The sequence below is a fragment of the Tenrec ecaudatus genome, chromosome 10 (assembly GCF_050624435.1).
Source record: "Tenrec ecaudatus isolate mTenEca1 chromosome 10, mTenEca1.hap1, whole genome shotgun sequence".
In the NCBI taxonomy this organism is placed as follows: domain Eukaryota; kingdom Metazoa; phylum Chordata; class Mammalia; order Afrosoricida; family Tenrecidae; genus Tenrec; species Tenrec ecaudatus.
The window spans coordinates 36,257,192-36,282,425 of NC_134539.1; the positions used below are offsets into that span (position 1 = coordinate 36,257,192).

The following is a 25,234-nucleotide window of genomic DNA, read 5'->3' on the forward strand; positions in this document are numbered from 1 at the left end:
ACCTCCCCCAGGCCTCTCCCCCTTCCCTCCCCCCTGCCCGCCTGCCCCATGGCAGCCCAGCAGCCTCCTTCCTCCAACTGCTGGGGGTCCAGGGTGAAGTTGGCCTTTCCCTGAAGGCTGCCCTCCGCCCACTAGGGAAAGTCCCTCCCGTCTCCGTGCCCCTCCCCACATGTCCCCATCTCTTCCTCTTCACCACCAGCCAGAGAACTGCCCTCCCAGCCAAACTGGTGGGCGGGGCTGCTCGCCTGTCATTGTCCAAACCAAAGACCAGACTCACTGCCATCAAGTCAGTAGAGTGCCTCATCCCAGCCCCGTATGTACGTCAGTGGAACTTCCCCCGAGCTCGGCAGATGGTCGGTCGCTGTGGATGGGAATATAGAAAGTGTCATCTTTTTCCAGAGGAGCGGCTGGTGGTTTCTAACTGCTGGCCTTGCGTTGAGCAGCCCAACGAACGCGTAACCACTGGCAACTAGGACTCCTCGGGTGCTATCGAGTCGATTTCAACGTAAGGGGAGGTCAGTCCTGAAGCCATGGGGCTTTCTACACTGTCAGCTTGATGGGAGCCACTGCCAGGCCTTTCTGCTGCAGGGCGGGTTCACATCGCCAACCTATCAGCTGGCAGCCTCAGGCTGACCCTTGCCACCATCAGGCTTCCTGCGTCCGTCAAAGGGTTTCATGACATTTAAGTCAGTGTGGGCTCATGAGAGGGATGAAATGAGATCGAGTGTGTGAAATGGTGAGCACATGTCTGGGATGACGGAGCCGGGCTTACCCCCCACCCCACCCCCACTTTTCTCTCTCCCACCCAGTGTTTCCCCACTCCATCCTCCATCCCCAACCCACCAATCTACCCCTGCGTCCACAACGCCAGTCCCAAATGGCCCTCACCTTCTGCTTTGTCCACATGCACGCCGGTACCCAGGGGAGAGCACCTGGTTCCGGGCTCACCCCTCCACGCAGGCCACCAGCCTCTTCCAAACCCTTCCTCTGGGCACCAGGAGCCAAGGAGCTGGCTGGCAAGTTGGCAGTAGGTGTGCTGGCCAGGCTAACGTCACACCAGACCGACTCGCTGTGCTCGCTCGGGGAAATCTCGCTCTCTCTGGTTTCCTGATTTTTCATCCACCCGTGGCCCTGCCCACCTGTGTGGACATTGCCCCGAGGGCTGTGCCTGCCTATCAGCTGCCCCAATCTTTTGGGAGCTGGTCCCTTCTGCCTTGAACCTCTGGATACAGAGAACACAACTGCTTCCTGATAGTCCTTGGGTTAAGCCCCAGGCAGACTCAAGCTCCAGGCAGATTTACTGCCCACAATCTCTTTACCCGGGAGTTTCGGGAGCCAAGGGTCACCGGGACTTTCCTCTGTGAGAACGAAAATCTGGCAGCTCCGTTTCCTGCTCACCATCCGCTCGCTCCTTAGCACAGAGCTCCTGGAACGGAGAGGGGAACTGAGGCCCAGAGGGGAAGAGTGGTTTGCTCAGCAGGTGGGAAGCAGCCCTGGGAACAGATCCCTGTAGCTCATTGGCAGTGGGTCATTGACATGGGCCACAAACCACCCCTGGGGCCCAGCATCAGCCCAGCCTGTACCCTGCAGCCCACTCTGCCCTGTCAAAAGGCCAGGATGACCCTGACGGGGGTCTCTGCCCTCAGAGAGCCACCGAGGCTCTCTGGGAGACGGCTGAGCAGAGAGAGTAACCACCTCACAGCACAGACGCGAAGGGAGGGCATGGCAGGGGCCGGCACTGCACAGCCCTGGAGGACCCAGGCTGTGTGGTACACAGAGGCGGAGTAGAGCATGGGCATGGTGTGGGAGGAGCAGAGGCAAATCCAGGCAAGGACCCAGTGGAGCTGGAATTTGGGCAAATGTACGGCGGTGCAGACGAGTGACATGCTTGGCTGCCAACTTGGAAGCCAGTGATTTGAGCCCAACAGAGACGTCTCAGAGGAAAGGCCTGGCATCTGTTTCTGCCACTGACAACCCAACGGAGCCCACACCTTCTCTGAGCCAGGATCCCTAGCACAACGAGTCATCAAGGAGCCGGGCTGGCGATGTGGGCAGAGGAGGGTGCAACAATGGAGAGAGGTCGAAGGCTGTAGCCAGGGGCGGGGCACAGCCTGAGATGGGCTGAGCTGATCCGCCTGCTTCTAGGGCATTAGGACATCTGGCCTGGGGAGACTTTGGGACTTCACCCGCAGAAGACAGAAGCGGCTCTGCTCTGCCAATGCCAGCGGGGAGGCTGCCAGGGAAGAGGGGGTGGATTCTGAGTCTCCGAGGGCTGGGAGGAAGCGGTATGATGCATCAGGGATTGTCCCTGTTCCAGAACAGGGAAGAGCCCCAGGAGCTTGGTGACTGAAAGTCAAGGGCGGAGAAAGCCCTGGTGAGCTCTTGGGGGGCTATTGAGCCAAGACATGAGACCTGTGGGAGTGTAGGGGTGGGTTGGGGGGCATGGGGACCCTGAGTCAGGACCCTGGACCTGTGGGTACATTCCCAGGGATACATCTCAGCAGCGGAATGTATTCTGTCTTCATTAGAAAACAGTTGCCACCTTCCAGCGCCCAACCCATTCACTGAGAGAAGCATCCCCCGATAGAACAGGGGACCTGCAGGCGGGGGCTCCTGGCAGCCCCACTGTTTTTCTGGCAGGAGTAGCAACTGTTCCTGCCACCCGCTCACCTGTTTACCTACGGGAGAACCAGTGCCTCGGCTTGGCCTTAATCAATTCCCCAGGTAGGTTGGCGGCGGCAGCTGGCAGAGAGGGTGCCTTCTCCCAGCGCCCAGCCTCCCTGCCCTGGGCCTGCAGGCCACCGCAGGAGCCCCGAGGAGAAATGGATGACAGCCCCGAAGATTCGCTGCTCAGATTCCGAGCACCGCAGCTGGGCTCACGAGGTTGGCAGGGGAGCGGGACAGACCGCGGGTGCCCCCGTCTGTGGGCGCACACCAATACGGTCTGCATCAGACACTGCTGCGAATTTACATGTGTTTGCACGTTGGCTGCCCGCCTCAGGGCAATCAGAACCCCACCCCCTAAAACTCAGAAACCACACTCACTGCTCAGGAGTCCACTCGGACTCGTAGGGAGGCTTGGGGGCAGAGCGGGAACTGCCCCGGTGGGTTTCTGAGATTGTCAGCCTTTATGGCAGTAGAAAGCCTCATCTTTCTTTTGTGGGTCAGCCTGGTGGTTTCATACTGCTGAATCTGTGGTTAGCAGCCCAAGGCATTTGTAACCCACAACATATCTGCAACCACCCAGACCAAGTCCAAAGCCAAACTCAAGGAGTCGATGCGGACTCCCAGTGACCCTGCAGGACGGGGGAGACTGTAACTCTGTTTTTTATACATCAATCATTTTATTGGAGGCTCTTACAGCTTTTATCACAACCCATACATCAAACACATGTGTATCTATGTTGCCATCATCATTTTCAAAACATTTTCTTTCTACTTGAGCCCTTGGTATCAGCTCCTCTTTTCTTCCCTCCCTCGAGACTGTAACCCTTGACAGGAGTTGAAAGAAAGCCCCATCTGCTGGTTTTGAACTGCTGGTCTTTTGGGAGGTGTGTTAAAACCCGGATTGGTAGGCTCCATTCCCACAGCTTGTGATTTCAAGGTCTGGGGTGCAGCCTGAGGACCTGCATTTCTAACCAGCTCTGGGGGTGGGGGGTGGGTGGGATGCAGATGCGGTCTGGTCTGTGCTTTACAAAGTGCCTCCCACCCACTGTTTAACGTGCCAGTTAACCCCAGGCCCCAGGGGCAGTAAGTGGCCGGGGTTGGGTGGGTGTTAGAAGTGAAACCATTCTTCCAGCGATGAGCAGGCACCTGTCTTCCTGATCCCAGTTGCTCTGTGAGCACTGGGCTGCTTCTTCGTAGGGGGCGACGGAGGCCTGGCTCCCTTCCTCTCGCACCGTCTTGCTCCAGCCATCTGGGCTCGCTGCCAGCAGCTCTCCCTGAACAGCACTGTGCAGAGACCCGGGCACCCGGACTCAGGGCGGCGAGGCAGTTCAGCTCGCCCTCAACAGATGGGCACAGACAAGGGACAGGCAGTCTTGGTTCACTGCCTGGCTTGGGCGCTCCCTGAAGTGACTTGGAGGAAGATGCTAAACTCCTCCGTCAGTCTCCTCACCTGTAAACTGGGGTCCGTGACAAGACCTGCTTTGTAGGGAGCTCTAAGTCTTCAGGGACAGGCCTGGGAGCAGCCATGCATTAGCAACTTCTGTTAGTCTCCGACGGGCCCGGAGTAGGTCCTATTTCAACAGGGAGCATGCAAACTTCACGCAGGCACGGCAGCGAAACCAGGCAGAATAGAAGAAGCGGGCTATGATAACCAAGAAGAAACAGCAGCCCCTAGGTCTGCTGGGAGAGTTTCCCACACGCCTTCCTCAGCTCCCGTTCCCTCCCAGCCCTTCCTGACCCGCAGCCTTGGACTCCGAGGGAGGCCGGGCTGGTGCCCTGGGACAGACTCTGCTTCCACTCCTCGCTGGTCAGGGCCTTCTCTGCCGAGCTTCCAGCAGACCCGACCTGTGTGGGGGGGATGGCTCGCCAAGGGCCTGTGCTGGCTTCTTGGGAGGAGGGCCGCCGTGGCCCTCAGCCTGGACAGAGGGGCACCTCTTCTCACTGGCCGCCCTCTGGTGGGATGACTTCTCAGGGAGTGGCTCTGGTTCCCCTTGGAAGGGCATCAAGACTGTCTCCCATTTAGGTTTGGGTCTGAGCTCTCCTCTTGGTCCAGGGACTGAAGACCGGCTCCACTCTGCCCCCTCTCACTGTGTGACCTTGTCCCACCCTCCCCGTGCCGGGCCCTGATCCACAAGTGGGGAGAGCAGCCCTGTCTGGTCACCGCCCCCCTGAGGCTGCACGGACTATGAAGGGAGAGTGTTGGCCAAGGGGCTCTGCTCATACTGTGACGTACCACCATCAAATTGAGGGGGGCCTGCAACCCCAACACACAGCAGCCAGGGGACCGTGAGTAGGTCAGTCAGCCTTTCTGGGCCTCAGGCTTCCCCCTCTGTAAAGTGGAGGATGGTCCTAAGAAAGGACTTCCTATCATGAAGCATGGCAATGTGCAAGGCCCGGGAAAAAGAACGCAGTGCCAACTGAGACGGCGCAGGACCCGGCAGTGTTTCCTCTGTTGCATGCAGGGGCACGGTGGCTCAGGACGGGCTCCGGGGCACCTGACAACATCAATGACAACGAGCTCTGCCCGGCCCACGGGAACACAGAGTAAGGGCCGGTACCTCAGACACGCTGCGGGCTGCGGTCCAGAGCACCGCCGTAAGGCTACGAAGTGGGCAAGGGCCATCAGAGGTTCAGAGAACCCCTGAAATGTTGGGAGACTTTCCAAAACGTGGCCGAGAGACAGGAAGTGAGTGGGAAAATGGAGTGGACAGTCTAGCTCAGTGGTTCTCCACCTTCCTAATGACGCGACCCTTTCATACAGTTCCTCATGTGGTGTGACCCCCCAACCATCACATTATTTTCGTTGCTACTTCATCACTGTCATTTTGCTACTGTTATGAACTGGACGACCCCTGTGAAAGGGTTGCTTGACCCCCAAAGGGGTCGTGACCCACAGGTGGAGAACCGTTGGTCTAGCTCCTTGCAGGCGGTCACAAACCTTCTATCGGTGAAAAACACGCAATCACTCTCAAAGCGCAATCAACCGAGGTGCCCATGCAGTCAGACAATTCACTGCAAAGTGAAAGTAGCTCTGTCTCGCACTCAGTTAAGGGCCAGCCCTGAGCCCGTATGAATGGATCTCAGAAAACACTTAGCAGCAACGGATGAGGACTGCGGGCAGGGTTGCAGATCTCCCCGAAAGCGCACAAGGGTCCGTGATCCTTTGCGGCGCCTCAGAGGCAGCACCTAAAGATTAGGGGCAGGGGCCTGTGCTGACACCCACCCTAACTCCCTTAACGTGACCCACACACCGGCCAGAGCCCAGGGCCGCTCCTCAGCCAGGCCTACGACGCCCTCTCTCAGGACGGACTCCATCGCAGTGGGTTTGCACACAGCTTTATTATATCCGGACTTAGCGAGAGATGAAGAAGAGATCCCGGCGCTGTTCGGGGAGAGGGACCCAAGTGGGCATCTAGCTGGCTGTCTGCCCTCCCCTCTACACGATGCCATGTGACTCGTGGGAGGGGTTCTACTCGTTTCGTGCTAGGCCTGGGCAGCTCACCCCTTCAGACAGTTACACACTTCCTCCCTCCCGAGGCACAGAGATGGAGTCTCCCTCCCCACTGTGTCCCTGACCTTGAAGCCCGCAAACCACATCCACTGCCTGCGTCCCTGTGACACCCCTTCTGGGGTCCAGGGTCCCTGACCACACACCTTGACCATGCTGGGCGGTTCTTACATGACTGTGTCCTAATGCTCCAAGTCACCCTCACCCCACCTGACTCTTCACTTCGAATTAGAGCAGGGAAGACCCCGAGGGGTCCTGAGGCAGCACCCCAGAACCACCCACATGGAGCAGAAGCAGGCCCAGGACCCAGGTTTCCAGTCTTCAACCCAGGCTGTCCTTCAAGACAGGGAACAAAGTTTCCTTTTATCCTGTGCCTAGAGACCGCACCAAATATGTTTGTTCCTTATCTGTTGTCAGTAACAGTAGAAACTCATTTTCGAAGGGACAAATTCCACGGATGGTGGGGAAGACCTTGAGCAGATGAGGTCAGGGCCGCTCACCCTGCCCAGGCTCACTCGGGACTCAGAGAGTCCAACAGCCACGAGAGAAGACAGGCCTGGGGCAGAAAGACCCCAGCTCCCTTACAGGGTCAGCTCAACACACACTTTCTGAGTCCCCAGACAGGCTACAGACAGCCTCCTCCGCCTCCTCCTCTCCTCCCCTCCTGGGCTCTGTGGGGCCAGACATAGCCATGGCATCTCTGTCCTGGGGAGAGGTAAAAAAAATGGAGATATCACCCCCCGTTTGGAAAAGTTTGCTCGGAAATCATGCTGCCATCGGAGGCGGCAGCAGCCTGGAGGTGCGGGGTGAGGGGGGGCTCCTAACTTTTTTGATCATGTACTCCTTCCAAAAAAATGAGTCAGCCCCATGATATTTTATTCAGGGAAGCCTGCAAAAGCCGGCACCTGGGTAAGGCAGAAATCTGCCCAAGAAGGGAAACGCAAACAGTTCCAATGGAGACGCGTGATAAGGAGCCCTGGTGGGGCTGATAACTGCAAGTCAGCAGTTCAAAACCATGGGTCCCTCCTCGGGAGAAAGATGAGGCTTTCTACTCCCATAAAGAGTTAGAGTCTCAGAAACCCAGGGGCGGTTCTGCCCTGTCCTATGAGGTTGCTATGAACCAGAACCCCCTCGCTGGCCGTCAGAAGACGTGATAAAAGTGATCGGACTGCAGCCTGTGGCAGGTGGGATCCCAAGAAGCCCTGGGGCTTGGGCAATCGCAGGGTTTCCTGTAGGTGGGAGCTTCAAAACACACCTCACCTTTTGATGGTTACGGAGGTGACGGGAGTGGGTGAGGAAGAGAGGTGAAGCAACAGACTAGTGAGCACACCCCCACCCCAAAACCAAACTTGCTGTCATGGCGTCGATGCTGACTCATAGTGACCTGACCTATGGGGCAGGGTATGAGTTTTGGACACTGTAACTCCTGTTGGGAGTAGAAAGCCCCATCTTTCTCCTGTGGAGAGGTTGGTGGTTTTGAACTGCCGACCTTGCAGTTAGCAGCCCAACTGGTAACCCCTATGCCTCCAGCGCTCCTGACAGAGAGGGCTGGGCTGAGTGAGCGCCCCTGTATTCTCCGTGTCTGGTAGCCGCCATGCCAGGAGCCTGCAGCTGCTGCCGTTCTCCACGTGCATGCGACAGCAGGACAAGGGGGACGGGCCGCCGTAGTGGCTTCACCTCCTCAGGAGTCCTTTAAAGGCCCTGGCACATCGTGGGAGGGTTGGCTTTATGGGAAGGAGTCCGAGAGTAGTGGTTGAAGCACTCAGGTGCTGATGGAAAGGTGGCTCCCCAGGACAGAGATGGGGCAGTGGGCTCAGAGCAGCCTTGGAACCCCTCGGGAGCAGCTCTGCTCTGTCCTACAGGGTCGCTGGGGTTGAACCCGGCTTGGTGGCAGTGGGCTTCTACTGGTGTGGCTAAGAAGGGTGCAAAAAAGCTGCAAAGTCCAACCGGGAGTACAAGGAAGGAGAAATGGCCCTGGATGGATTAATAGTGGGGATGGTTGCCCGCCTCTTATGAATGTTATCTATCCAACGGTTGAAATGTAGCAGACGTGAACTATGTGTCGGCGAAGCTATTAAAAAGAAACAAGCTAACAGATAACTGGACTAATTAGAGCTTTTGTTTTAAATTTGCACATTCAGCCAGGATGCATTAATCTGGACTCAGCAGCTGAGAAGGAGCGGGTGGGCCAGTATTACCGGAAAGCACTCTGCTTCCCTGGGGAGCCCTGGTGTTCCCATCTGGAAGATGGGACCAGCAAACCCGGTCTGGGACTGCTGGGAAGCCACCCTGCAGGCAGTTACTGCTGCTTTCTGACACTCTGCAGGGTCCTGCTTAGGGGCCTGGGGTCACGGATTCTACCGCTGACCACCAACTGCAGCCCTGGACACCGTAGGACTCCCAGGTGGGTCCTCTGTGCCTGCCCCAGCTGTGGACAGCTGGGAGGGGCTCCTGGGATTTCTGCAGTTCCAACTCTGAAATCCTGCTCCTGCCCCTAACACCTTCTCATTCCCACACTGACCAACAGGGTTTCCTCCATGGAATCTCCATGGAGCCAGCTCCCCAGGCATTCCTTCCATGGGACCACTGGATCAAACAACCTAGTGCAGACTGTGCCCCCGCCTCCTAAATCAAGCCCCCACTTGGGCTCCCACTTGGGCTGCGTGTCTCTCTTTGTCCAGTGCTCAAAGGCCTGTAGGATCACACAGGCACCTCTGAGCATTCAGCCAACATCAGGCCTGGGTGGTGAGGAGCAAGCGAGGGGAGGAGGGCAGTGAGTGGCCAGGCTGAGTGCAGGGAAGGGGGATGCATCTTCTAAGGGGACTGAACCAAGAAGCTGAAACCTACCTGAAGCCGGCCCTGCCACCCCCCTCCCCCCATCATGGAGTACCAGCAATCACAAAGAACTTCAGTGATGAAATCCTCCCCTGCCAGGGCTGGCCGCTCCCACCTCCTGCTCTTGGTGCCTGGCCAGCACCTTAGACTACTGAGTGCCCTTTACACCCAGCCAAGTCGCCTGTGCACTCCCCGCCCCACAGAGATGAGGTGTGCTTCCCCATCCCCAGGCCCTCCGGCCCCCTCCATCCAGTGGGGCCAGCCCAGGGGAGGCTCAGATCCATGTTCCCCACCCCTCAGGGGGCCCTGTTCCCCTCCCAGGCTGCCAGACCCTCAACTCAGCAGGCACCAGGCTCTTACTTCCCAAAGGAAGATTCGGGAAAAGAGGTGCCCTCTGGGATCTAGAACCCACAGCACAGAGAACCTACAAGGACAGCCACTCTCCAAGTCCACGGCCTGAGTCTCAGTTTCCCCTCTCAACAATCTCATCTCCTTTTGTTGACCCTGTTCTTGGTCACAGGAGCCCTGGTGGCATAGTCGTTACACACGAGGCTGCTAATTGCAAGGCTAGCCGTTCAAAACCACCAGCGGCTTCTCCGGAGATACAGGGCTTTGTACTGGAGGAAAACGTTCCAGTCTCGGAAGCTCACAGGGGCATTCCTACCAGGCCCTGTAGGGTCACTACGAGTCGGCATGGAGTTCTTGGCCACGCCCTGAATGTTGCCATCACGAGAGAATAGTCTACTGGCTTTAGGACCCAGGAGCCAGAGCTGAGCACACCCCCCACCGTCAGCTTCTTGTTATCAGCACCTCCGACCCCCAATACTACCAGGCTCAGCCAAAGAAGCTGGGGTGGCACGGCCCATGTGGCGGAGCTTGGCTCTGTCATCACACCTGGCTCTGGTCTGGGCACACACGTTGTCGCCCGGCCACGGCCACCTGTTTCCCGTCCTCCTGCCCAGGGCGTGGGCAGAGCCTCTCATCTAGCTCTTCTCCCACTCGCCGTCCTGACTCCCCTCTCTCCCCTCCGACTGGCTCCACGGCCTGACACTCTTGTCAGCCCCCTGAAATCCCACCCACGGACATCCTCCCCCATCCCACCCTCATACACACACCACTGGGCTAAAGCTTCATCTCGGAAACCCTAGAAAGGATCCGCTGTGAGGCGGGAAACACTCGCTGGCAGGGGCTTGGTTTGGGTCAGATTCTAATACCGGATGATTCTGATTTCTCAGCATTGCCCGGGTGGTGGGAGAAAACCAGCCCAGGGCAGGAGAGCAAAGTAGGTACAGCCAGCACCCCTCCCTTTAGAATCCTAGTCTCATGAAGGGCACTGCCAGACCAGCCAGACCCAGCCTCGTCCAAAAGGTCCGCTTACCCTCACCAAACCAAACCTGCACTCATCCCACCCTACTCTGCCTACCTACGGACACCATCTGCACACGCACCCTTTTCCACAACTGCCGCCTTCCTCTCCCACCTGGTCATCTGGCCAGGTCTTTTCAAAATGCAAATCTGAGCCTGCTGCTCCCTGGTCCTGGCTCCCAGCCCAACAGAACCAGCCCCACCTCACCCCTCCAGCCTCTCCCCTCAGGGACCTGGGCTGCAGAGCACAATGTTTTTACTTCTTCAAAGGCTCAGGTCCTTCCTGCCTCAGGACCTTTGCACGGGCTGTTTCTCGAGCAGGTGCGCTCCCTGCCTACTGAGCCGGGCACAGCCCTCTGCAGAAGCCACTCTGCAGGCACCTCCTCTCCAGATACTTGCCCCGAGATAGGTGGGACTCCACCGCTATGCCCACCTCTCCCTTGGTCTGTGAGCCCACGAGGGAGGGTCTGCTCTGCTTCATGCAGTACCCTAGCACGGAGGCCGGCACTCCCAGGCAGATAGTCACCGTTACATGAACAGAGGCCACATTCAAAGAATCACAGTGGAGCTAGCTTCTTAGGCAATCAGTGGATGGGCCGGTCTGGGCAAGGCTCAGGGATCACTGTGGGGTTGCTCTCTGAGGCTTCTCCTGGGGATGGGCCACAAGCCAGGCTGCACCTGGCGGGATGATGGAGCAGAGGACCCCTGCCAGTGGCTCTCAAAGGACCTTGTGGGTTTATGGTCTTCCCGACCATCCTCCAGGTCTCGGCCAGCACACAACATTAAGCGTTTCTCGACCAGTCCACTGGGGCCCGCCTGAGTGTGGGTAGTCCCTTCTTCCCAAGGGTTCTGGATGGAGCCTTTCCTTGTGGACAAACCACAGTGGGATCTGAGGGCGAGTGGGGTTCAGATCCCAGCTCTGCCACTTGTTGGCTGTGTGGCCTTGGGAAGGTGACTTAGCGTCTCTGGGCCCCATGTCCTTGCCTGGAAGACGAGGGCAGGAAGTACTACCCGTGTTAGGATCGCAGGAGCCCTGCTGGCATCCCGGGTCACATGTCAGGCTGCTAATCACAAGGTCAGCTGTGGGAGATGGGAGAAAGATGAGGCTTTCTACTCCTGTTGAAGCTTGACAGTCTCAGAAACCCACGGGGCTGCTCTGGTCTGTCCTCTAGGGTCACAATGAGTCAGAATTGACTCAGGGGCGGGCGGTGAGCCTCCTTGTTTGTTTAAGAGTCAAGGAATGCACATCAAGAGTCTGGTGGAGCCTGGGATGTCACATTTCCTTGGTTCTAAGACGCACAGAAACCTCCAGGTTACACGCTCTGGAACTGGGCTGCAACCCCTCGGGTTGTCTGCGCATTGTCTCTCCTTTCTTCACGGAGGATGAAATCACTGTGGGCCGCACAGCAGATGGTGCCTTGCCTTCAAGGAAAGCCAGGAGCTCGGCTTCTTTAATTTCTTCTCAAGGAAGCTGGAGGGCCTTTGAGGGTCTCGGGACCAAGGACCAAGAGCATGCATCATTGGGGGGAAGGGACGGCGGGGGCCTGGCATTCACCTTGGAGCCCTTAAATATCACTTGCACCTGACAGCCCAGGCCCTTCCCCAAACCACACCCCACTGCCCCACTGCAGCTGTGCCAGGCCTGCTCAGAGGATGCCCACGCGCTAGCAGGACCCTCCTCTCTGGCTCTGACCCCACGCGCCCATCGAAGACGCCAGCTCCATTTTAAGGAAAGCGTCCTGGAGAGGCACCCCTTCCGGGAGTCACCTCAGACCTGCTCTCCAGTGCGTCTCCAACCGCTGGGTAAGGCCAGGGTGGGGTGCCAGCCAGGCTGCCCCACATTCCCAGGCTGAGTGCCTCCTTTCTAACCCCCCAGCCCAGATAGTACACATTACAATGATACAATGTAGCGCTTAGGCAGTCTCCAAAACCCTCATGGAAATAAAATGCCTGTGGCATAGCAGAATTTCCAAATGCTGTCCAGAACAAAAAAGCAAGAAGCAATGAAAAAGCTCAGGAAAGAAAGTCATCCACAGGGTTCATGGTGACCAGGAACCGCGGCCTCGTCCCCGAGACCAGAGGCGCCACATGGTGCCCAGCTACTATTACCAGCAGGGCCACGACATTGGACGGACGGACTCCTACAGAACAGGAGCGACATGTGGAACAAGATTCAAATTCTTAAAGAGCCCAGACTTCCCTTACAGATAAAGTCCAGAGGACTCCCCGAGAAGGCCACCCTGAAATGGGGTTCAAATCTTAAACCGGAATTGTCCCTTGAGACCATCTTTTAGCTAAGTAACAGACTGGCTCATAAGATAAGAAGTATCACTCATGAGTAGTAAGCTTCAAGAAAAATCATCCGCAGGAGACCAAACGGTCAAAAATTACTCTCGTGAGAACGAGGAGGTGAGCGGGCAGGGCAACTAGAACATGGGAGATGGCACAACCTGAATGGAAAGAAGGAGAATGAACACCCCTGGGGCCTCTGGCTGTTTGGGACACCCTTGTCCCTCCCGGGGCCCTCTGGGCAGTACCACACCCTGGCATGGAAATACCCTTGAGCCTTTAAATCCAGGCTGTGGGGCTAACGGCACTAACCGTCCCTGGTGAACAGGACTCCTTGCTGGGCTCAAGTTCAGATCTTTTAAACAGACCAGGAGTTCTACGGGTCCAGCCACTGGCCTGGTGTTTGCCAGGTGGCTTGAGAAGTCACCATGAAGGGGTATTTTGCCATTATTTAAAGGAGTCCTGGTGGGACAATGGTTAAAGCACTTGGCTGCTAACCCAACAGTTAGTGGTTCGAGCCCACAAGCTGCTCTGAAAGAGAGACACTCTGGCTATCTGCCCCTATAGAGACAACTGCCTTGGAAACCCTATGGGGCAGTGCTCTCCTATAGAGACAACTGCCTTGGAAACCCTATGGGGCAGTGCTCTCCTATAGGATCCACAGGAGCCATGGTGACTTAGCAGTGCGCTAGCCTGCTCACCACAAGGCCAGCAGTTTGAAACCAGCAACTTCTGCTTGGGAGAAAAATGAGGTTTTCCACTGCCGTCAGGAGGGGCACTTCTGCTCTGTCCTACAGGGTCACTGTGAGTCAGCATTGGCTCGATGGCAGGGCATTGGGTTTCTAGGGCCCATATGAGCCGGACTAAATATGTTGGTCGCAACAACAGAGGCTTTGGACCTCACAACACCTCTATAAATTAGGCAGCGCCAGTATTTATTACTCCCACTTTATAGGGGGAGAAATTGAGGTTCGAGGGGGAGAAGGTGACTTATTAATGGCCTCCTCTGTCCTCTGACAGACTCCTATTCCCAGCAGTGACCCAGCGCAGGTATCACCATCTCCAAGAAGTCTTCCTGGACCATGCAGCCCCCTCACCTCCACACGGGACTAGGCGGCCCTCCTCTGAACTCCCTCCCCCGGGCGCTGTGCCCTCCCAGGCGGTGGCCCTCTGACTCATCTGTCCCCACAGTCCTGAGTCACACGGCTGGGCACTGGGGTCCGGACCACTATGAGGACAGAGCAGGAAAGCTCTCTCAGGTTGTGGACGGATGAGGACCCTCGGGCACAGAGAAGGGACAAGACTTGCCTACACTGCACACCAGTGGCTGGGCCAGGCTTCGGACCAGGCTGCCCTTCCTGGGATGTGTGGATTCTTCCAGGCCGCCGTGTGGCCCGATGCCTGCAATCCTGGACTCCACACTCTGCCTGGGGCTCATTTCCGTTTCCTCATGCACTGGCTGGGACCCGCTTGGCCGGGGGTGGAGGCGGAGGGTGCAGGAGGGGGCTCTGGCTGGGGTGGCCTTAATCCCCCAGCCCGGGCCAACACCCTGGGGTGGCCTGGGGAACACCTACCTACAGGGGGCCTTTCATTGGGTACACCCCTCATGCCACGCCCTCTGCAAGACTCCCCCCCACCCTGCACCTCAGACTGTACCCTGCAGCTGGGCTCATTGTGATGGCACTTTGGGGGTGGGGGGTGGGCAGGGAAAGACCCTGGCTCAAAGCCACTCAGGGGCTGAGCTGGGGCTGTGGGAGTTTGCTGACACCAGGAAAATAGAAAACTAAAAAAAAAACAACAAAAACAACCAAGCCCAAACTCACTGTTAGAGTCAATTCTGACTCCTGTCCACCCTACAGGGCAAGACAGGGCAGACTGGCCCTGTAAATTTCCACTCCTTACAGGAGTAGAAAGTTTCATCTTTCTCCCCTGGAGTAGCTGGTGGATTCTAACTGCTGACCTCGCGGTTAGCAGCTCAATGCATAACCATTGCGCCACAAGGTTTCTCACTGGCCCTGGAGTCTGAAATGAATGTGCAGCCAGGGTCTAGGGGACACGTCCCGGAGGGGCCTGGCTTGGCAAAGCCCCAGACACTCTCTCCAACACCTGTCCATCTCCAGTCATGGCTAGCTGGAGGGCTGAGACCCTCGGACCCAGGGAATACAGGCCTTCCCAGCATTCCCTGTGGGGGGTCATGCTACCTCCCAGGCCCTGCAAGATCCAGGCTCTGAGCCAGGCTGGAAGCAGCTGTCCCATCCGCCCAGCGAGTGCTCTTGGCTCCCAATTTCTCCTTATTGGAACACGGGACTTCAAGTAGCAGCTGAGAGACACCGCGCCAGGCCCTGCTGTTCCTTCTTTGTGAGATAGTGGTGGAGTAGGGAGGCTTGGGGGGTGGGGGGACTCAATAGAGCCCTGCCTGGCATTCCAGGGGGGGTGGTACTCAGTGAATGGGCTCTCGGTAGGATTCCCCAGGCCACCGCAGGGTGTTGTCCCGGGTTAGGGGAGTTAAGGCCCCTCCTGGTCATGAACCCCTGGCCACTGGAACCAGACAACATGGGTCTGAGTGCACATTGCCACCCTAGATCTTAGAGTCTCCCTGTGAAGTGGGATAATCACAGGAGGCAGACTGAAAGTCAACACTGCGTCCAAGCCTTTATATGAATTACTTGGGCTGAGGAAAGGAAAAGATAACAAGTCACTTAGTTTCTAAAATCTTGGTTTTCCTCAATATTTATCACGGAGCAAATAGTGATGCCTTCTGGCCAAGTCCCCTGCCTTGCTTCAAAGCTCCCATGGCTCCCTGCTGCCCTGAGCTAAGAGTCCCAGCTCCGCTGTGTAGCACTGGGCCGGTTGTTAGACTCTGCAGTTTTGTTTCCTTAGACCAGCGCTTCTCAACCTGTGGGTCTCGACCTCCTTCACAGTAACAGTAGCAAAATGACAGTGGTGAAATAGCAACGAAAATAATGTTATGGTTGGGGGGGTTGCACCACCTGAGGAGCGGCACACCACCTTAAAGGGTAGCGGCATTAGGAAGGTGGAGAACCACTGCCTTAAGCACCCAGATCCTGTAGCGTCGAGTCTGTTCCAGCTCACAGCAACCCCGTAGAGAACTGCCCCATCGTGTCCTAGACTGTGACTGACAGGACCAGATCCCAGACCGCCCCCTCCGGAGGAAGGAGTCCATGAGCATGTTCAAACTGCCAGCCTTTGGCTAGCTGCCCAGCTCTCGGCAGACAGGCCACCGGGACCCTTCACTCACTGCCATCTAGTTGATGTGGACTCAGCAACCCTATGGGACAGGCAGGAATGCTGCGTGGGTTTCTGAGACTGGAACTTCTTAGGGGAGTAGAAAACCCTGTCTTTGTCCCAAGGTGGTTTCCAACTGCTGACCTTGCACTTAGCAGCCCATGTATAACCACCAGCGCTCCTGGGGCTCCTGAAGTACCCAGTAAATATTAGCTATTATTGTTATTAATTCTTCAAGGTAAGGGTCACAGGCCCCTCCCCCCGTCCTCCCCAAGCTTATAATCACACCTTCTCAGTGCCCACAGCGCCTTGCTCACCTCTCAATTACCGTGTTCTTTAATTACCTCTTGGCCACTTAGGCGGAACCGAGTGAAATGACCGTTTTTCGGTAAGTGAGAAATAGTTGGCTATCGGCCACTTCAGATGCTTTAATGTTTCTCATGGCGGCTGCAAATCAGAGTCGGCCCGCAGAGGTGAAGAAAGGCATGCACTGAAGCCAGCCAAACATCAGGGTCCTCAGAGGGGGAGACCAGCTCAGAACCCTAACAAAGGCCAGGCTTCCTGGTCAGGTAGGCACCCTTCAGGTGGGGAAATGAACACCACCCCACCCCCACAGCCCCCCATGACTCACTGTTCAATTAGCAGGCCTATTAGAAGTACTAACTGTAGGCTACTGGGGAGGTGTGCACACCTTAGGCTAATCAGCCATTTCTGATCCAAAGGGCACCCTGCGCCCAGCAACAAAGTCCAGAAGGGTTAGGGAAGGAGGAACGGAAACAGGAGACGCAGGGAGGAAGTGAGTTCGGCGATGAGACAGTTGTGAGCATGGTAACCAAGGAGATGAAACAACATGCGTATGAATCTTTGACGGAAAACAGACCTGCGTGGCAGACTTCCACCCATCTCACAAGAAAAGGCTCAAGAAATAAGAGAAAAAGCTATCGATGAATCATTTCCTGATCCTCCTGAAGATCTCTGTCCTCTAAGATGTGGTAGAGAAGATTAAGAACCAAAAACACACCCAGCTCTGGAACAGGCCACCTCCTAGCCATCTGGACATAGCGGGAGTTGAAGGCTGAAACCCCTTCCCAGGAGCGAAGCTTTTTAAAAACCACCACCAACCATACAGTCTGATTCACAGCAACTCCAAGGTCAGAGTCAAACTGCCCCTTAGGGCTTCCATGGCGGAAATCTTTGGGGACCCAGACTGCCGCGTCTCTCTCCTACAGCGTGGCTGGTGGGTTTGAAGTGCCTTTCAGCTAACCGCCTGCCTCTACAGAAGTCATTAAGAGAAGAGGGAGTGGGTGGCATCGACTGGCCACTGCTTTGATTTTCTTCTTCCCGTGGTCCGCAGGCCTTCCAGGACAAGGTTTCAGTTATAGAAAGGTGCCAACTTTAGGACACGGGCTGTCAGCTGAAATAAACCCAGCCACCGCCAAGTCTATCCCCTCGCATTTCTCAGCCAGGCAAAGAAAGAGGTGAAGAGAGTGGGGAGGCTGGCCGCAGGGAAGCCTTTCCTCTGGTCCACAGAGCTTCCAGACTCAGGCGACGGAAGCTCGGGGGCCATTCATTTTGAAGCCATGGCCGTGAGTGTGGGTATTTGAATTCATGTTGATAGACTTTTGTTAATTGTATAGGAAAAAACGCATGGCCTTTTCATTTGCTGCAGAAGCCTGCGTGGTTTAGTGGTTCTATGTTGGGGCGCGCGGTCTGCAAGGTCAGCAGTTTGAAACCACCAGCTGCTCTTCAGGAGTCAGATGGGGCTTTCTACTCCCGTAAAGAGTTACGGTCCTCGGAAGCTCAACATGGCAGTTCTACCCTGTCCTGGATTGCCATTCTATGACTCAGCATTGGGTTGGTGGCAGTGAGTTTTGGTTTCATTTTCTCTGGGGCATGTGTGGTGTGTGTTTTTAAACCAGCACAACTCCAGTCTTGGAATCAATCAGAATGTGTGGACTCGGAAACTGGTTTGCTGTATGACTTCTGGGGACAGGGGACGCCTGTCTGCAGAATGAGGTCCTTGAGTGCGAGGATTTAAGACCCCTTTCAGCAGAGACGTCCCACAATGGCATACATGGTGCCTCTTTACATTATTAGCATGGGATGATTTGAATAACCGGCATCTGCCAGAGCCCTACATCAGGCCAACATGGTTTGAACACAAGGTCAGGAAGACACACGTGTGGGATGACAGGAGACAGGCAGCACTTAGGCCTGTGTGTCAGAGCTGTGCTGAGGGGCAGCATGTATACTTAGTCTGCTTTTACGAGGCTGTAATAACACTCATCTGTGGTGCAGCCCCAGGTTCGAGGCACCCAGGACTGGATGGCAAGGTCATGTTCACTCGGCTTTGGTCCTTGAATCCCAGTGATGGGGGTTAAAGGTTGGTCGCCCTCATAAGGGCTCATCTAGCCTCTGCTCACATACTCCTGATGACGCTGAGCTTATCACCTGTCCAGACGGTTCCTCCTGTCCCAGGAAGCTTTTGCTATAAGCAGCCCTGGTAAGTTCACAAGGAGGAAAAGAGTGACCAGAAGGCCCAGAACGGATTCTCAGAAGCATTCTCTCAATCAGGGTGAGTGGGCGGGGGGATGAGGCAGGCAAGTAGTGGGTGGGCATTGGCCATGGAATGAGGATTGTGGGCAGGGCAGGGCCTTGAGGAGGCTCTGCATCTTCCTCTTCATCCGGACTAAGAAGGGGTGGGTCAAATAGTCAGAGCTGGCCCCCCTGAGCCACTCCTTTGACTGAACCAGAAGGCAGTGTCAGCCTGGGGCTGCTTGGTCAGGAGGCAAGCAGATTAAGGCACACGATCACTGCCCACCACCAGGGCAGGGCCACCAAGGGGTAATGACTGGAACATAGATTCTAGGCAGCAAATGGTGTTATGCATTGGAGAGCTCCCTGCAGAGGACCGGCTGAACCACAGGCCTGCAGGACCGTCCTGAGGGGATGTTCCGGAGGCCCTGGGACAGATGCCATGGGGTCACACTCCCTCAGACACGTGCTCTGTCCCTGAGCCCCAACCCACCCACGCTGACACAGGTCTCTTGGCCCTGCCACCACTCTGTGGTCCACATGTGGCCAGGAGCCAAAGCGGGATCCAGGGCTGGTCGCCAGCACCTGACTGACATGAGGAATGGGGAGGGCCATCCAACACCCTCCCTAAGTCCTAGTGGTGAGGATACCCAGGGGTGCGGCCCACCCAGTGCGTGGCCGCACGCCCAGCGCCCTCCAGATTAGCCCTAGAAGGTAACGCCAGTCTTGGCGGAAAGGCTCCTACCGCCCTACCTGCAATGCCCAGGTGGAGAGGGAACTTGGGGTCTGGCTCTGCCCAGCTACCTACTGCTTCCGATCATAACGCTGAGGTCCGCAGGTCATCCAGCCATAGGTATGGAAGGGCCCGCTATGGGTACTGCAGGGCTCTGGGTCCACAACAGGCCCTATGGGGTCGGCTGGCCGCGCCCAGGGTGAGCGGCCCTCCCTGCGGGAGGAGTGGGCGGTCCCGACAGTGCTCACCCGGGCCCGGCTGTCTGGAGGCCAGACCTGCGGGTAGCTGCTACTCACGGGCCGCAGAGGAACGGGCCACCACTGCGCGCGCTTTCCCGAGGGGGGAAACTGAGGTCGGGGGGGGCAGTGTTTTGTGCAAGGTCATGCGGAGGGAATGGGAGCTGGGGTGCTCAGCGCCCCGCCAGGCCCCCCGCGGCGCTCCGATTCCCGGGTGCCCACCACCCACAGCATCCCTCCCTCACGTACCGCCCGACGCCCCTATCGCTCGGGCCACGAAGTCGCGGCCTGCGGCGGGGCCGTCCTACCTTGCTGAGAGCCGCGCAGGTGGCAGCGGCGGCTGCTGCGGCGGCGGCGGCGGCGTCTGGCTCTGGCTCCGCGCCTCCTGGTGAGTCCCCGCGCCCAGCGCCGATGCCTCCTCCTCCCCAACACCCTCCCCAGCCCCGCAGAGGGCGGGCGGGGCCGACGGGCGGGGTCCTGGCCCAAGTTCCGCCCCCTCCCGCCAGACCTCCTCCCTCTCCCCGCGGCGCGCACACGCTCACAGAGCAGGCGCGCACACGCCGCAGGAATCGGGGCGCATCGCTTGGCCGCGGAGCGCAGGCTGGCTGGGGCGCTGTCGGACCGCGGGGCTCCCGGTCCCGCTGGTGTGCGCGGCAAGGGGCGGGGGTCTCCACCTCCCTGTGTGCCTATTTCCTCTTTGGGGGCAAGGAGCCGGTAGGGTGGTTGGAAGATCAGCTAAAATGGTCCTGGCTGGGGAAAGGGCACGCGCAGAGCCTGGCACGGGAGGAGAGCTCTCTAAGCCGGAACTCTCAGCGTGGCAAGCGAGGCTTGTGGTCCTCTAGGACCTAGAGGATCCTGCGAGCGTCTAGGACTAACCCCCGGACGCGCCCTCCCCCCCCCCCCCTTCTCTGGGTAGTCATGAGGGGCGCCGCCGCTCAGAGTCGCTGGCTTTGGGTTCCCCCATGGCCGTAGACAGTAGGAGGTAATTGGAAACCCTGCTGGTCAGGTGGCCTGGGTTACACGTGGGGCTGCTAACAGTAAGGTCTGCAGTTGGAAACCACTAGGTCCTCGGTGGGAGAAAGAGGAAGCATAGTCACTGAATCCCACAGGGGCAGGGCTACTTTGTGCCACAAGGTCGCTATGCGTCAGAATTGAGATCACTTACTGAGTGCTTACGATGTGCCAGGCACCCTTGGGAGTACCTATATGCATTGCCTCACTTTCCCACAAGCCTATTGCCACCTTTACACACCAGGAGGCAGAAGCATCCAAAGGTTAATTCGCTCCATGAAGATCCACAGCTAGTCATTCAACCAGAGGCAGCCTCGTTCCCAAACTCAGACTCATCATTCTACTGCGCGGAGAAGTGCCCCGCAGGTTCGCAAGGCTGCAGTCCTTACCAGAGCTGGCTTCCTGGTCACACCTTCTGTTGAACTGCCGCCACGAGTTTGAGACCCTAACTCTTTATGGGTATAGAGATCTACCTGCCTTTCTCTCGAGGAGGTGGTGGTGGTTTTGAACTGTAGACTTTGAGGTCAGCATGTAACCACTACCCCATTTATCTGTATTACTTCATCTAACCCTATCAATCCTTTTACTACATTCTTACTATCATTCCTACGTTACAGTTAAGAAAACTGAGGCGCAGAGGGGCTAAGAACTTGGGAGGTTCTTGATTCTATCTGTGGTCCTATCTACAGAGCCACTGCCTACAGTGCAAAGGCCAGCCTCTCACAGGGTCCTACGGACGGACTGCCCGTCAAACAGAGTGCATGCTGTGGGCCCCAGTATGAAAGGGTGGGCCTCGGGTACTTAAAAAGCATCGGGACAAAAAGTTTCAGGGACTGCCTGCACTCATGGTTCAATCTTTTATTTGGAATCACTCCTGGGGTAGAGGGCAGACACTAGCCTTTCTGAGGCGAATCCACCTGATGATCTGTTTGTAAAATAAATCATTTGAGGGCTGTTAGAGCTGTTGTCACAATCCATCCATCGATTGTATCAAGCACATTTGTACATGTTACCATCATCAATTTCAAAACATATTTCCTGCTTGAGTCCTTGGTATCAGCTTTATCCCCTCCCTCCCTTGTGACCCTTTGAAAAATTATTTTCTTATCTTACACCATCCACTATCTCTTCATCCACATTTCTGTTGTTCGCACCCCCCCCCCCCCCCGGGGATATTTGTGTTCTACATCACCCGAGTATCTTAACACATCTAGTGTTTGGGGAAGCCTCTCCAGTGCACCCCCATGTGCTGCTCACCCCACTCACATGCCCTCACCAGTCCCCTCTGCCAAGAATTCTCTCCCACCAGCATTATCTTTGTGGGGCTGGCCCCAGACGCCCTCCCCTCTGAAGTCTTCTCATATGTCCTGTGGGTGTACCCTGTATTTGCACCTCTCCCAGTGGCACTGTGAGCTACAGACGTGACAAGTTGCTAGGCCCAAGGCTGGTGGCAGAACCCTTCACAGATGAGGCAGTCTGCCCTTGGAAAGACTGTCTCAGAAACCCTGGAAGGGCCACTTGAGTTGGAACTGACTTGCTGGCAGTGGGTTTGGGGTTTTTAAGAGTGTGACGTGGTTGGTGGCTAGAAGGGAAGGTTTTGTGTTCCACACATCCAGGACACTTCATGGGTTTGCTGAGTGTACAGGGAAGGCAGGGGGCATTCATGGACACAGCCGCAGAGCAGTCCCTGGCCCCTCCCACACAAGCAAAGCCCAGACCAGCACAGGGGTAACCTGCTGAGATCCTGCTAGGAAGCCACAGAGCAGGGGCATCTGCATTTTTATTGGTCCTGACCTTCAGGGGGTCCTTTAGATCAGCTCTGTGGCACTCACCCACAAAGGCTTCCCTCCTAACCTGAAGCCTACAGCATCACTACCTTTTCACTGAGCAAGGCCTCAATCCCCCCTTCCTCCCCAACCACTGATGGGCTCCAAAGCCCCACCCCTTTGTGTACCAATTCTCAGGAAGGACAAGGGGGTGGAGTTCTATTGGGCCTTTGGGAAACTGGAGCTGACTGACCCATGACTGGGGGATCACAGATCCATGGGGTGTGCACATCCCACTGAGGGGTAGCATACCCAAGTGTCACCCTCCACCCTGTGACATATCCCTTTATTCCTCGGGTTGTCACCCTAAACAGAGATTCCTGTGGTCTCCATCTGGAAAGGGAGGGGCATTTTGAGCATGTGGTTCCTTCCATCCCCTGGGTAAGAAGGGGGTTGAGAGGGATCAGATCCCCACAAGGAGGAGGGGAAAGGCCCCTGGGGATGGGGGTGACAGCTGTGGTGCAGGCAGGAACCTGACACCGGGGGTGGGTCCCACACACCCTCCTGGAAGAGCAGGGGCTTGGCGGGTGGTCAGGCTCTGAGGTGCAGCCTCCGACTCCCTAGGTGGGTGTAACGCTCCCCACCAGTCTGCTGTGTCCTTGCTATCTGCAAAGCTGCCAGTTTTCCTGGGAGATGCCACAATTCCACTGCTGACAAAGACAGGCTCTCCTCCCATTTCTCCCAATCACGCTGATCACCAAGTCGAGGCCAGTCCAAGCCTGCCCCCTGGGGGCTGTTCTAGGCCCCAGCAAGGGTTCCCAGAGGTGCTTACCTGGGATCTGACTGCACTCAGCAACTCGGCCGCTGTGCGTCCCTGGGCAGGTTAGTGACCCTCTCCGAGCCCCGGCTGCCTGCTCTCCAAACTGGCCCAGCCTGGCTTCACTGAGCACTTAGGGTCGGGCAGCTCCACCAGCTCATCCCCACTGTCCTGGGAGTCCCAGCTCTACTGGGGTATCAGGCCATGGGATACCAGAATGGGATCTGAGCACAGGGCTCCAGTCAGGACACTGGAAGCCCCTGAGGGGATTGTGCTGTGTGCCAGGCTGAGAAGTGGAGGGGTCTCCTCACCCTTCTCTGGCACAGCCCCTCCTCTGCCTGGGGGCAGGGGGAGGGGAGTGGCAGGAAGAAAGGCGGGGGCAAAAGGATGGGGGGAGGGAAAGTGAGAAAGGGGGAGGATGTGGGGTGTGTCAGAGTGACTGCCCCACAGGGGTTCCAGGGCTCTCATCTCTCTCCTGTAGAATCACTCTCTCAGAAAGCCACAGGGCCCGCTCTGGTGGGAACCAGTGCTGTTTGGAATATTCATCGGAGTGGATCTCCAGGCATTTCTCCTGCGGACTCTTAATGAATTTCAACTGCTGACCTTTCAACCTAGCACCTAACCCATGAGAACCTGGCCCTCCTGGAGAATGGACCAGGGACAAGAGGAGAGGATGGAGCAGGGGCAAAGGAGACCAGAGGTGGGCGAGGAAAGGAAAGAGAGCCAAAGCAGGGCTCATTGGTGGGACTAAGCAGCCAACCGCCCCCCATCCCTGTTTGCTGTTGCAGGGATGAGCTGGGATAGGGTGGGGTGATGCCTGAGCTTTAAGGGCCAGCATTCTCGTCTTGGCTTCTCCAGCCACTGCTGTGCATCCAGGGGCCTCCAGTTTAGTAAGGTGGCGGCAGTTGGGATCCCCATGTCTGGGCACAGGGTAGCAGGTATACAGACCCCTCCAGTTCACAGAGAGACTGGGGGCCCACCGGGGCAGAGGTAGAAGTTCTGAGGGTCTTTCTGCTAATCCATGGTGGTTTCCCTGTGAGACCCCTGCCCCACCTTCTTATCAGAGGGTGCTAAGCCAACCTTGATCCCTGCTGTGGTGGGAGGGGCCTCTGAGTTGAGGGAGGACCTAGGAGTGTTAACACTGGGCTCCAGGGAGCTGGCTCCCTGCAGGCAGTGGTGGTGGCCACTGCTGGTGTGTGTGTGTGTGGTGGTCATATCAGGAACTGGCTGCAGACTGCAGTGCTACCCCCGCTCCCTGCCCCGTCGTCAGAGAGGAGGTGGCAGTCCTGGCCTCCGTCTGTGAAGGTCAGTAAGAGGCCAGAGTCAGCCAGCTGCCCAGGGACTTGGCCCAGTCCTCACATGAAGTTCCCCTTGGTGGCAGGCAGGAGTTTTAGGGATTCCCCTCCCCTCAGTCAGGCTGGAACAGAAGGGGGAGCTGGGAAGCTAGGCCTGGCATGTGGTCCCAGCAGCCCAAACCCCAGAAGCACAGGGTCCAGCTGCATGGGAAGAGACCAACGGTGAGTAGGGTTGGGGGGTGGGGTGGGGGCCATGGCCGGTCTTGCAGACATGCCCACACAAGCAGCAGCCACAGATGCCCTGGGCCACAGGGCTGACTTCTGCCCTGGGACCATCTGGGCACAGTGGTCACTGAGAACCGTTTCAGCGCTGAGAGGCGAGTATCTTTCCCCTGTTCCCTTGGGATCATCCAGGTGACCCTGTGACAACAGCACTAGCTGGCCAACATGGCCAAGTGATCTGTTGGGGGGAAGCAGGGTGGCATCCCTATGCAGGTGGCCGTGAAGATGTGACCCACCCCATGGCATCTCACAGCAGACAGTGTCCTGATAGAAATGCAGGGCCCCCAGAGGGGAGGCGACCTTCCAGGTGACTGGGAGGAGGCTCCTGGGGCTAGGCCCCTCATCTGTGCCTGTCCTCAGTGGACAGGACTCTGGGGAGGGAGGCGGCACGTCAGGCCTCGCCCTCGCCCTCGCCCTCCTCCTCACTGGCGCAGCCCCCAGGCACTGTTTGGCCTTGGGAGGCCCGGCTCTCCAAGTACTTGGCCTTGAGCTGCTCCAGCTCCCGCAGCTCCGCCTCCAGCCGCTCCCGGTGGACAGCCCGCAGCTGCCTCAGCTGCTTCATGCGGAAGGGGTTCATGTCATTGAAGGCAATGCTGGTCAGCTTCCTGGTGGGGGAGGGAGGGGCGGGCAGGAAAGACAGCCAGCTGAG

General features: G+C 57.2%; 2 protein-coding genes across 2 annotated transcripts in view; both read right to left on the reverse strand.

The window, feature by feature from the left end:
- The window catches only part of CORO2A (coronin 2A), a 66,353-nt gene extending 46,507 nt beyond the window's left edge, over nucleotides 1-19,846 (reverse strand). The window contains exon 1 of the mRNA XM_075560207.1: nucleotides 19,723-19,846. The gene's annotated coding sequence lies outside the window, so the exon portion shown is untranslated. The remainder of the gene's footprint in view (nucleotides 1-19,722) is intronic.
- A 1,422-nt stretch (nucleotides 19,847-21,268) lies between these two features.
- Nucleotides 21,269-25,234, reverse strand: part of TBC1D2 (TBC1 domain family member 2) — a 37,314-nt gene continuing 33,348 nt past the window's right edge. The window contains exon 13 of the mRNA XM_075560209.1: nucleotides 21,269-25,190. Coding sequence (XP_075416324.1) covers nucleotides 24,977-25,190 — 214 coding nt within the window. The 3' untranslated portion in view covers nucleotides 21,269-24,976. The remainder of the gene's footprint in view (nucleotides 25,191-25,234) is intronic.